The sequence below is a fragment of the Sprattus sprattus genome, assembly GCF_963457725.1.
Source record: "Sprattus sprattus genome assembly, chromosome: 4".
NCBI lineage: Eukaryota > Metazoa > Chordata > Actinopteri > Clupeiformes > Clupeidae > Sprattus > Sprattus sprattus.
This window is the reverse complement of record NC_137923.1, coordinates 31,466,250-31,479,962: the sequence shown is the minus strand read 5'-3', so window position 1 is coordinate 31,479,962 and position 13,713 is coordinate 31,466,250. Positions and strand designations below refer to the sequence as shown.

Sequence of the window (13,713 nt, the reverse complement as noted above, 5' to 3'; positions counted from 1 at the left end):
GAAGTGAACATCATGGTCTGTGTTCAACTGTCTTCAAACACACGGCATGCTAAATTATCTGAGGAAACGCAGTGTATTTAAACGTCAAACATTGAAAAAAAGTGTAATTATAAAGAGTTCTATATTATATTGGAATCCTGTTGATTATGTGTGCATTATAGTTCTCAGGTCTGCGTTAGTCCAATAACAACAGTTACTGTATATGACTTTGTGTCAGAGGAACCATCCCTGTAATTAAGACTTTCACTCCTCTATTAAGGCCCTGAGGGTAGATTAAGCGAGTAGTGCCATAAGTGCCACAATTTTGTTGTTTTTCTTTTTGTTTGTTTGTTTAAAACACGTTCTAAACCCACATTCTACATTTCACAAGAGGCATAGAGATCCCCAAACTCGGGGTCTGCTTTCATTACCATATTAAAAGGGGTGATGAGACCTCTGATATTGCAGCAGCTTACACTGTATGACAGTCCTGATTAGGATTGGGCCTATCGTCCATCACTGATAGTTAACAGTCATCACGATGTTAAGCCCAGCCCTAATATCGCATAACAGGCGAAAATTTCCAAGTGTATATTGATTGGTTTTGCTTGAAACGCCCATTCCTTATCTTTATTATGTATTTATTACTTATTTGCAGGGATTTACCCGGGGATGAAGTTGAGCCGTAAAACTAATGATAAGGTATTTTAAGGAGTACCAGCCAGAGAGTGCAAAATAAAGGATGGCTTTATTCTTCAGTATAAAAGAAAGTATATCAAATTATAGTAAAGTGGCTCTCACCAAACAATTCACCACTCCAGCGTATCAACACATGGAGCATAAAGTGAGGGGTGCAATTTGATTGGCTGTTGGGCTTAAATATTTTGCCAGAAGAGCAGACTGTACCAAAACACACACCTCAGAGAATATACAGGATGAGCTGTGGCTTTTAATTCAGATTTGGATTTGAAGGTAATTCAAGAGTATGAAGACTGTCAGTGAATGTTTGCATCTCATCCGTTATGCTAAGACATGAACATGTCCAGGACACATGGAACCAAAACCTAAAAAATGGCCGGTGCCTATTCCTCCGCATTCTAAAATGAAACAGTTTGCCCACTCATAAAACATAAAGAAACATCATACTTGACAGCACTTGGGAAGAACAAAACAAGCAAAACAGACACAACAGCTCAGCCTCCCCACCATGCTATCTCTTTCTTGTTGGCCCACTGACAGTAATTACTGGGCTCTATACGTCATAGAAGTGTCTATACATGCTTTTTGGAATGACTGTCGTCTCAGTTTGCTACGTTGCAAAACAGTGTTCAATGTGTCTGCGTGTTGGGTGTGTGTGTGTGTGTGTGTGTGTGTGTGTGTGTGTGTGTGTGTGTGTGTGTGTGTTGGGTGTGACCGCTTCGGGTACTGAGCTTATTCTTTAGAGTTCTGAACCTTAACACTCACTAAACTATAAACAAACCTTTCCTTTGTGTGTGCGCGCGCGTGTGTGTGTGTGTGTGTGTGTGTGTGTGTGTGTGTGTGTGTGTGTGTGTGTGTGTGTGTGTGTGTGTGTGTGTGTGTGTGTGTGTGTGTGTGTGTGTGTGTGTGTGTGTGTGTGTGTGTGTGTGTGTGTGTGTGTGTGTGTGTGTGTGTGTGTGTGTGTGTGTGTGTGTGTGTGTGTGTGTGTGTACAAGAGACCCTTAGACAGTTGTCTCCACCCCTCTGAAACTGGCTGGTCGGTGTGCTGTGGGTTGCATGAGTTTGAGTGATGCATTCTTAGGGCATGTGGAGGTGTGAGAAGCACTGCAGTGAGTATGTGTGCAGGTCCGGCTTGGCTGCTTTCTCACCATCAGCTCTCTCTGGTCCTCAAGGTTCCTCAGGAAGGCGGAGAATTCCTGCAAAGACTCATCTAGTAGTCACACACACAAATGAATGCACCCGCACCCACAGACACACACACACAGACATAAACCCACAGTTAAACATACCAAGCCAAGCCCACATCATGTAAAAAAAGAAGAAAATTATCAATAAAATACATCATACATTCTTGCGTTTACAGAGTTGAACTCACCAATGCATTTTTCATCATCTGTCTTCGCATCACCAATGTACTCAAATTTAAACTCTCCTAGACATTGAGCAAACTTGCGCTGGGCCATGCTCAACTCTGAAAGACAAAAATAAAATCACACACAAGTCAGAGAACTCCAGACTACATAAACAAACTGCACAAAGCCATTATGTGTCCTAATTATCAGGGTATGTCCACTACCCAACAGCAGGCCATCCGTTACAAAATAGTCCTGCTGCCTGTAATAAGACTGCCTGTAATGGAAGCAGAAAGCTCAAACATGCTCATACCGGGCTACACGAGGTGGCTAAGTTGGGGGGTGGGGGTTAAATCTTAGTTGTGGAAAAGAACAGAAATTGTTACTGGTATAGAAATGGAGATGAAGATACTGGTTGTCTGTGTCTGTCTGTGTGTGTTCAGCACAAATGCTTCATGAAGCAGTTTCTTTACGAATCCAGCTATTTAGGGCATTTAAAATGGATCCCACATTTCAATTAACTATATGGATAAACTATGGAAGGTAATCAGTCGCATGTGCCTACAGTATTTTAATTATTGTCTCTACGTTGTTCCCGAACGTCAGTAGAAATCTGATGAGGTCCATTTTCATTAAAAGCTGATCTAATCAGTGTCAATATAATTTCGACTAAAGACTAAATAACCAGATTGAAATGGCCATAACCAGATGACAATGACCACAGTAAGAAATCATGGGATGGCTTCTGCTTGCAAGTAGGACTGGGCTTGGAAAGGAAAACCAACAAAAGGAGACGGCTGATTACAGTGTGAAAATGTTTACAGAAGGCTGAAACCAGTAGGCGATAGTCTCTATAAAAAACACCACACCCACAGAAACACACATAGCCCCTTTCCAGTTTGAGAGCCAATTCAGAGTCCGGACATAACCTTGAACCAGTTCTTTGTGTTTTGACAGGTTGCTCATGGCCAAGAAAACTGGTTCCAGAGCGGCAGCAACACTTCAGTTAGGGACTAGGGATACGTTTGTAACATTGATGTGAGAAATTAGTAACTCTTCTTGCTTAGTAGTCCGCCATTTTTAAAGTTGTTCTTGGTGCTAGCGTTGCTGGGAAAGTGGATATACCGGTGTATATAGTGATGTTATGACGTGGCACTTTATGGTGGCACTTTAGCCTGTGGAAAAGCCAACCGGTTGTCAGAAGGTTCACAAGTCGAACCAACTCCGAACAGGCAACTATACCAGGCCCTGAACTAGCAACCAATTCTCACACACACATCCTGTCAGAACAGAGAATGAGCAATGTCACATCCTGCTGTGAAGGTTTATAAGATTCATGAGGAATGACTGGGAAATACCCTTCACTCAGGCAGGAGGCAGGAGCTGAGTCTCCAGGAAGGCACAGTGCTGCCCGTATTGTCTTGTGCCATAGAGGGTCAAAGACACTCTCAAGTGCAGAGCTTGAAAAATAATATTGTAACGTGAGACACAGGGAGTCACTGTCAAGTTAACAATACAACAACCTAAATGGCTGTCACATAATCAAAACATCGAAAAGTACCCTGATCATCAGCCTACTAAAAATAGCAGCCAATGGACAACACTGAACATAGACGACAGCAGAAGTATCCTAGATGTATCCTAGATACATCACGCAAGACAAAATTCCGAATCTTAGGGGAAATAACCATTGAACACTTTCACTTTCATCCTGACTTTCATATACTGGCGGATCAAGACAATAAGCAATCACTCAGAGTTTAGCATCAGAACAGCGCTAAACCTGTCACACAGTCACCATGCTCTAAACACAACCGGGGTGCATTGCCATGATAAATACTGAATGTGTCCCACAGGCATACATTGCTGGGATATCTCCTACATTAATATCCAAAAGGTCAGAGGTCAGCTGGAAAATGTGAGCTCACGCTCCCTCTTCTAGGACAAACTTTTCCACCTTGGAGTGACTGCACCAAGAGTCAAGAGGACCGTTTTCCATATCAGAGCTGTAATCAGAAGTCAGTTACACAAGTATTTCTGCACTTAACCACACGTGAAGCTGATTACCTTTGTTAAGCTACGCAGCCTGTGCGCTGGCTGAAATCACTCAAATCAGTTACAAAACCTCCCTACTACAAATCTATAGGCCTAACTGCTGCACTATGGACACAGCTCACACACAAATAACACTGACTTTCCAAATGCTGTGGAGTTCATCTGATTAACACTGAGAAAGCGCTCTCCGAGAGGACAGCTGAGCTCTCGGTCTGTGACAAACTTAACCCCGAGATGAGGCTCACCCTGGGGACTCCCTGGAGGAGGACCTCTCCTGACCAGGGTTTGGGTGTATTTTAAGACCTATGAGCTGCAGCCTTAGGCTCCAGAGTGCAGGCAAATGCTAAAGGGGGAAATATGAGATGTGGAAATATTTTCTCTTTTGATCTCAGAGTCAGATCAGGTTCTGCTTTAACATGGGATCATTTAGCACTTGGTCTGTATCACTAATGCTGTATGTATCTTTATTTATGTTATGTTATGGATATGTTATGGCCTCTAAATAACATGGCAGCCATCCATGTTAGTCCACACAGCACAGAACTAGATTTGTGAGATCATATTTAGGGGTTTTAATGTTGCTAAGGTGAGTGATTATCTGTGGTGTGCGTGGCCTATATTTCATATCTGCAGATACGCTACAAGCCATTAAGCAGCTTAGCTGCTCTGTGTTGTCCGGCCAGCCAAGTGAGCTGGGCAGGGCCTGTGTGGATTACGCTACCCCCAAAGCCCTGTCATGTGAACCCTACCTAAAACACAGACTGGGAGCAGCAGAGCACTTACCACTAGCTGAGCCACAGAGGTGCACACTCTCTGACAGACTCACGCAACGCATGTAGGGCCAACCCGATATAGGCCAACCTGCAACCTACACCGCAAACGTTTCCTGTTCATAGTTGCCATCTCACAAAAACACAGGTAGCTAAGTAGAACTACTAGTAGAACTAGAAGAACTAAATTTCACTCAAGCAAACTCTGAAGCTTACCCCTGTGAGTCTAATCAGGACCATTGAATTGGATCCAGAGTTAATAAACAGCTGGAGCCTAGCATCCTTCAGGTATAGACTCATGCATTTTACACAGACCTGCCATTGTTTACTGGTCTGCCCTCTAAGTAAGCAACTCAGTGAATCTCAAAATAGAAACAGCTGCAGGAAAGCTGTTTTTTCTGCTTGCTTTTTAGGGCGTGAGGTAATCAGCCGTGCAGGAGCCTCAGCGGGAGAGACAAGTGCGTGCTGCAACATGCACAGAGAGCGAGCGAGGCGAGGTACCCTGACACACTTTTGCAACAACAGCGGTGCTCACTCACATCTGTGTTTGGTGTCGGTGTCGCTGCTCACTCACAGACACACAGAGACATTCAGGAGCTAATTAGGAAACCACTGCACATTATTCCACTATTCTAATCACAACACTGTGTGCAGTGGTAAAAAGGATGTAATTGGTTTGATATCTAGGCTACATAGGGTAGTGGCCTTGCCTAAGTGGTTTGGGAACAGGCCAGATTTACACAGCCATCATTACCTGCACTGCAATCGTCATACATTTCAGTGTGTGTGTGTGTGTGTGTGTGTGTGTGTGTGTGTGTGTGTGTGTGTGTCAAGCAATAATCAAGTTACCTCAACTAGGATTTAAGGCTTCTCTAGAAGAAGCTACAGGTTCAGCTGTGACTCAGTCATTAATGACAGTCCTTTCATAGGTTGTTACAGGAGCGGCACTGAAGTCTGAGTGTGTTTTTGTCCGGTGTCTCACTCACAGTGGGCCAGGACACAGGCACACCACCAGCACAAAAGCCCCAGTGTCTGTAGAGTGCACAGGCTGCTTCACTGAGCAATGCCGTGTCCTGTTACCTTCTGATGTCTCCGTGAGACACACCTCTCTCCCCTGCTCTCTAATCTGCACACTCACTACGGGCTCAGTGCAAAGTGTTAGCACAGCTACTCTGAGCAGAGAGGCGTATGTTTACCCCTCCTGCCCGACACACTGCATTTACACTGCAGTTGGCTTGGTTTGCTAAAATGGCCAGGTTTGTGAACGAAGTGTCTGGCGCAACAGCTTTGGTAGAGAGACAGCACTGGAAAGTACAGGCTATTCTGTGTTAGAATTGCCACGTGTGTTTGTTTTTCCAGTGGGTGGTGCTTGCAACCCGGTAAGGTCATGTAGTGGACCAAACTGTCTCATAGCCGATGGAATATAATGTGAATGTGAAGTGTGTTTGTGAGCCCCAACTAGACACAATCACACAGAGTATTATACTCAGAGTGGAAAGTCCAGTTCCAGTGAGTCCAGGCACTCCCCATAGCTCTATCACAGGGAAACATGTTTTCACAACATTTCACTTACACCACCACATCCCATCCGGTTACACTCTAAATACAACACTCTGACAAAAGAATGGCCTCCACCGTTTACTGTCCAGGGGCGACACTGTGACACACCAGGCTCCTATCCCAAGCTGCTAGCTGCTACGTCCAGTCAGCACTGACAAAGAACCATTTAATAGGGGGTAATGTGATGAGTGTGACACTGGGTGCTGGCTTTTCCAAGCAGAGATTCCGCACACACAGGTTCAAAGGACATGGTGTGTAAACCAGCAAGCATTCTTTTGAAACAGATAAGGAAGTCTTGGAAGTATGCAGCTCCAGGCAATGCAAGCTGGTGGAACATGGAGCAGGCAAGGCAAAAGCAGTTTAAAGAGAGTGACTGGGTGGAGAGAGGATAATATACCATTTTTTTGTCTACTTCTCCCTTAGTTCATTCTTTTATTATTTTATTGCTTTCTTTATTTCATAAAGAACCTTACACCAACCTTACTTCAACAATGTTAAAGGTGTAAGTGATTCTAATTTAAGTAACACTATGAAACAATTTGACACTTTTTGAGGTATGGTTTATAGGCAACTAGTATTGGTACCATCCTCAAACTAATTTTGATAGCATATGGTCATGTGAAGGACAGATAAACACCTGTGTCTTCCCCACTAGCCATACAGGATATGCTATGAAGTTCTGTGTAACAGGTTGGAACACCCTTGCTGCAAAAATGGAAGAAAAGCTTTCACATGACATTGCCAGCTAGGCCTATACTTCCAAAAGACACCAGTAAGTGTGTTAGCAAAATTCTATCAGTGGCAGCTGGGCTGTTGGTGGTGTTTGCCAGGTTTTTGCATGCCTTTTAGGTAGTTAGCTTACTAGTTTTGGAACAGAACTCCGTATTGCTGCTTTAAATTCAATTTTATTTAAATAGAGCCAAATAACAATTGAAATTGTCTCAATAGCTTTACAGATCCAATATACCTGTAAAAAAGGAAATATTCATTGAATATCTCAGTCAGCTAGCTGGATTTCATTTAAACGTTCACACAAAATAGACAGTGTTTGTATACAGCCCTGGCTATATAAATGGGAAACAAACAAAGTGGCTTTGACCGAAACACACAACATTAATCAACCAATCAACATCAGGGGACGTTCATGCTCGTGCACAAGACTGGGGGAAGGGGAGAGGGAGCAATAGAGACGGTAAATCTGGTACATGCCAACATGCTGAACTTCACATCATAATCACATTGTGAGGAAGGAGAGATGTCTGAGCAGCAAAAAAAGAGAAGATCAGAAGAATTATGGAACAAAGACATGCCATGATCAGGGAAGGACAAAGAGATGCTTTAATATCGGTGAGGCTTTCCAACAGTGGAGAGACCTCTGAGAGTCGGAAGGCATGAAGATGGATGCAGAGGTTGCTCTGTTTCTGCTTGCCAGGCGCGTAACAGTAGTTTTGGTATGTTTCACACCAATAAGTTAGTATTGCTTTGTCCAGTTCGTTTACTTGCAAGCAGGTACCTGTGTCACATTTGTGTGTCAGGTAACGCTGTTACATTACTTGTTCACGGACATTCAGCTTACTTTCTAACTTGCCAAGATATGCTGTTGTTGTAGAATAAGCTATAGTAGAAGAAGAAGTGTGAGTACTACTGTCTGGAGCTGTTGTGCTGGCCCTTGTCCTCTGCATTTTAGCTTTGCAGCAGCAACTGTAGAGTTTGCTAACCCACAACCTAGCTACAGAGTTACTGTTATATAGTATTATATGACATTGTTATTCATCCTGGTATCTTTTTTCCTTACGTTTGTGAAGGATTTTATAACCACTGAGACCTAAAACACAAGTTTGTAAGCACAGTGTGATTATTTGGATTAACGCATAATTTGAAATGCTATTCTAGATAACGTTCCTTGTAAGCTTAGCTGATACAAACCTACAGTCCTCTCTTCAACCTGTAGTTTTGTAAAACAATCTAATCAACTCTCGCTACTTTGTACTCCATTGTATTTTAAAAGCTATGTTTATATTCTTGCATGTTGTTTGTTTGATGACGTTTTATATTATAATGTTTGTTTTGTTTTAACTATGAGAAAGAGACCCACTTATAGGATCATCTCCACCACCCATGTCAAGTGCTGGCCCTTGGGCAGCAGACGCTCTGGATTGTGCCATATTTCTCTTTTGGTCAGCCAGTTGTTAGTGTCATTGCCCTTGCAATGTGCATCCATGAATTTGGGGGGCGGAGTTTCTGAAGGAATACTGAAGGGTGGGGAGTTTTTGTTTAGCTGTCGAGTTTAAATACCAACAATCTTTCTGCAGCATCGCTGACTCATCCTTTAAAAGGTAGGCAATGTTGGAGAAACAAGCAAGAGTAAACTCGATTGTGAAATTAAACAACCTAAAACATCCCAACCCCTTCCTACAGACTTCCCTCCAAAGCCACGTCTCACCCTGAACACGCACATGAACATGCACTGCCTGACTAGTGGCGGACGAGTCCACGAGAGCATTCAGCGTTGGGGAGAGGAGCGCAGCAAATTGTTATCATCACTAAACATATCCAACTACCTCATGTCTCTTCCTTACAACTACAAAAACACACAAATAAGCTACATCACCACATTTGTAAAACTGTGTAGGCTAATTCTTTTCAAACTGTACAAAACGAACAACAGCACCAAACAATACCATTATTGAGACATTTGACCACATAAATGACCCCTATGGGGGTGAAATAGAAACTAAACTTGGGTCGGAACTGTGTGATGAGATCATAGATTTGTGCGTTGTTCAGGTCGTAGTGCAGAATGTATGAGTCTGATTGCAAGGCTGATGTCATAGCGGAGACTGATTGGGTCCATCTGTGGGGTTCTGTTAAACAAACCTAAAAGATCGTGCAAGACCAAGAAAAGGCTGTCTTTGTGGTATGTCTCCACAAATAGCCAATGAGTAGTAAGTCATGTGTTCAACTGTTGACGTCCACCACTGAACTCATCAGGCCAAATGATAAGCTCACGTTTTCACTCGAAAAAACACACACACAAACACACACTGCGTTCTGAAAAAAAGAGAACTCAAGTGCGCTAGATTCAAATCATATTAGGAAAAACCTTTTGTTGTCCATAAAATCCCTTTTTCACCCCCTCCCCTTTCTGATAAAGAGTATCCAAGACTATAAAAAAGAATAAAGGACAGACTTAATGATAAGGGAATTAGCTTTGTGGCCTGTAACACACACAACAACAGGTAAGTGGGAAAATGTAACCATCCTGCTGAACTTAAGAATTATTGGGGTGCTTTCAACCTCTCCTCGTAGTCTCCCCCCATTTCTCCTTTTCCCTTTTGTGGATTTGAGGCAGAACAGATGTGGCTGTGTGACTTCTACATGAGTCATTTCTATCATAATGTGAGAGGGAAGAAACTTCATCAAGTAGTCCAACATTTGAAGATGCATTGTAGATGAGTGTGACTGCAATGCAGAGTCCCAATGTGACAATTACAGGGCAAATGGCTGCAGTTTGAAAACCATTAACAAAATGCACAGAATGAAGAAGCCTGGTGCAGATTGCTGGTCCTTGTAGTCCTTTGGTTTATTAACACTACAGGTACAGTCTGTTGATATGACCATATGAGGTAGCACAATGAAAATCTCCTGAAAAGGTTTAAGAAAATATCTGGTGCTAGACGACCACACTCCTAATATAGCATGCCCCTCTTCTCCCACGCAGACCTTTTAAAGTCAAGCGTTCACGAAAACCTGCAAACTGTCAAGATTTGGCCGCCAGAAAGCAGATCAACATCTCTCACCCACACGGGACGACATTTCTCTTTCTCTCCTTCAGTCTTTCACCCACAGGCATGAACTGGGATTGATGTGGAGTGGCAGCCAGTGTTTCCCCGGCAGGAACATCACATTAAGGAGGCAAGCAATAGGAAGCCAGTATCTGTGATCACAATTAAACTGGACAGGGAGAACAAGATCCCCATCATTACAGGCCACTAACTGCATCAAAGATGCTCTCTCTCTCTCAGCAGCGTAGCTGTTTGTTCCCTAATGCCAAACTGTTAAGTGGAGATGGTGGTGCTTGGAGAATGAGATACAGAGCAACTCCATAGACCAGAGCAAAGCAAGAGACCTAAGGGAGCCTATAAGAGTGTAGACATGTGTCTGCTTGAAAGAAGAAATGTTTTAAAAACAAAAGTAGATATCTGCACAGCCAAACACTGACTGCTGAAAACTATGCAAAAGCTATGACTATAATGCATTTGACATGAAATCTGAATTTTCAAAAAGCCCCCAGGAGGAAAAAACTGTGTGACAAAACTGATTTTGACTTGTGTGTTCATACTATTCCTGTCCTCATGGGCTGTGGAGTCACAAGCTTTGCAGGAATCAGAAATCAAGAGTATGACAGCAATTCATGATTCACAAGGTTATTTGCGAAAGCTTTTCAACGAACGAGAGAGAGAGAGAGGGAGGGAGAGAGAGAGATGATGGTGAAACAAGAGGAAGGGAGATGAGAGTGAGTCGTGACCTTACTGCGGGGCCAGTGTGACTCACACTCATATTAGCCTCCCAGCAGACAGCTCTTTATAAACACAGGAGTCAGGCATTGTCCACTCTGTCCTTCACCAAAGCCAGTAAACCACCCTAGAAAAGATGTAGGTGTTGCACTTTGCTTCTTTAGCACATCGTGTCAGAAATAGACAGTTAAGGATTTCATCTAAGGGAGGAATCACAAACAAACAAAAACAATAGTTTAAAAATGTAAGCAGTGTAGAGACAGTAAAGCACTTTAAAAACACTTCATTTGAAGCCCTCTCTTTGTTTCCTGGTCTACACTCTTGTCACACGTGCACCTGGTATGTGTCTTCAGGGCAGGGGGAGAGGTAAGGGTGACGCTTCAGTGGGGAATGGGCGTGTTTAATCTCTGCGTCCCTCTCCAAAAATCCTTCCTTTTCCATTCTGGCAAAATCTCTGTTCTTTCTCTAAGCCTCTTCCTCCCCTGGGGCCACCCCCTCTAACATCATGCTTTATTATGCTCACGTTACTCAACATGGCAGCAGGCTCTGAGGATGCCCATGGGCTCTAGACTGTTGTGCCACAGCTTGTGCATGCAGCTCTTCACCCCTGCCACATCAAAAGGGGTAACAATCACTCCTCCAGCAGCCTCAGAAAGCTTCAATGTCAAACGGCCCAAGCCATTTCCTCAGTCCCACGTGCAGTGTTTAGTTAAGCTTAGAAACTTAGTCAAAGCCTTATGAGCTCTAAGGTAGCCCTAACACTAGTTACGATGTGCTAACAGAGTGGAAAAAAAACATCCAACTAAAGTCTTTCATCTTTAATATGCAGTGAGTCACATCCGTCTGAAGGGGCTCTGAGGAGAACGTGGGCTACTGTAGAACCCAGACGTAGTCTGCGACACTGAATAAGGTGGTCAGAGACACTCAAATTGGCCACGACCACAGTCAGGTCATTCTCCTGATCATGTCTTCTTTCCCTCAGCCAAGAGAGCTGAGCCTCCCTCTCATGACCTCATGGCTCTGTTAATGCACTTTTAATGAAAGATTCTGATGTTGCTTTTTTGGCAGAAGCTGCTGACACCGTTTACAAAGATTTCTCTGCCAGACCAAATCAAGTCTGCCCGCGCTTGGCCTGGCCTGCCAACAAAGCAGAAACATCCTCCAGTCTAGTTATTGTTGAAGGAAAACTGATGTGGGGAATGTTTTCATTTGTGAAAAGGGATAACAAATGAACCAATGCAGTCCTGCAGCTCAGACAGATACCTACAACCCTCATTTTGGCCATATAAGGGCCTTGTACAAATACTGGCATCGGCAGGGGCAGGCTAATGAGAATTGAGCTGCAGTAAACCTCACTTCACAACCTCTCAAAAGGTCCATTGAGCCGACATGAAAACAGACCCTTGGAGGACTTTCTTTACACCCCTGTGACTTGTAAGAGAGTGTGACAGAGGAACAGCATGACGGTGAAAGGGGAATCCTGACCTCTGATCAAAAAGATCATTCTCCAACTCTGCTGTCTCACTCAACATAAACATACTATAACAGATAATGGTTACTTTCATCTGGCATGTGTGTGGTCTTCTTCTAGGATTCAACTCTGAAATGTAGATTCATAAACTGGTAATGGGTAGAATACATTTGTATTTGTTTAAATAAAGCCTACAGTTTTTTTTACCCCTAAACTTAGTGAGCTAAATAGCTAATTAGTGACCATAGAGCATTTCTTTATCTTAGCGTTTACTATTTTGAAGCTATCCATACAGCAACTGTTTGTGAAGAAAATGTTTTAACAATGCAGGAGCTATAGGTTGATAAATAATGCAGTACCAAAGTAGCTTTTGTAAGAATGCCACAACGCCCCCACCCCCAGCACCACAACCATTTCCATGAGAAACATGCTTGTTTGTCTAAAAAAAAAAGGGAAATTGTGAATGGAAAGGGAGTGAAGAAGACCATTTGACCAAACCTCCAACATCCGCCACCAAAGCTGCATTTGAGGAAGCGGACAGAAGCAGGAGCACATCCTCAGTGTCAGGGTGAGAGTGTGAGAATATGTCTTTTCCAGCTCAGTTAGGGGTGTCTGCTGTCACATTTCCTCCAAAACAAGGACTTTCCACCCCAGCACATCCTCCATGGTTCATCAGGAGAGGAGAGAGGAGTGTGAGGCAACAGCAGGTCACACAGGTCAGATTGCAGGGGAACAGACAGTTCTGGCATCCGACTGTTTGGCATTAAGAATATTTCATGCAAAACACACCCATGCAATTTTTATAGTGCTTCATTTATAGTTTGGTTAGGCTACGGAATCTTCACAATATCTTGGCATCACGGAATTCCACTAATGCGCGTACAACACTTGGAACATTATGGCGTCCTATTTTTACTTTAACTGTAAAAAAAAGTTGTCATCCAAACACTGTCAAAAATGGAAAAAGGTGAGGAGATCACTACTGTAGTGAAACTCAGACCACTGATGGCTAAAAGGTACAACTTCACAAACAGACTGCCTGCCTCTCTAAGCTGGCCGCTGCTGGGTCCCACCCAAAGAAGTGACAGAGTAAACAAACAGCGAGCTAAAGCATGGAACCCGAGCTGGCCCGTGACCCGACACCCCAGCCTCCGTGCCAACAGGAGCCCTGCCAGTCCCAGTTAAGTCCCCTCCACAGGCATGCCCATTTGGTTGTACAGATGCCACCATATAACCAGCGGGCTAGGCACCGCTGCCAGCAGTGAAAGGGCACGCCAGAACATAGCTAGATTTACCTCACAATGCTGACT

General features: G+C 43.5%; 1 protein-coding gene across 2 annotated transcripts in view; it reads right to left on the bottom strand.

Annotated features, from left to right (window-relative positions):
* The window catches only part of arhgap10 (Rho GTPase activating protein 10), a 55,544-nt gene that overhangs the window by 38,786 nt on the left and 3,045 nt on the right, over positions 1-13,713 (bottom strand). For both annotated transcript variants that reach the window (XM_080837723.1, XM_080837724.1), the window contains exons 2-3: positions 2,054-2,149; positions 1,827-1,888 (exon numbers count right to left, since the gene is read on the bottom strand). In XM_080837723.1, the coding sequence (XP_080693849.1) occupies positions 1,827-1,888; positions 2,054-2,149 (158 nt within the window). The remainder of the gene's footprint in view (positions 1-1,826; positions 1,889-2,053; positions 2,150-13,713) is intronic.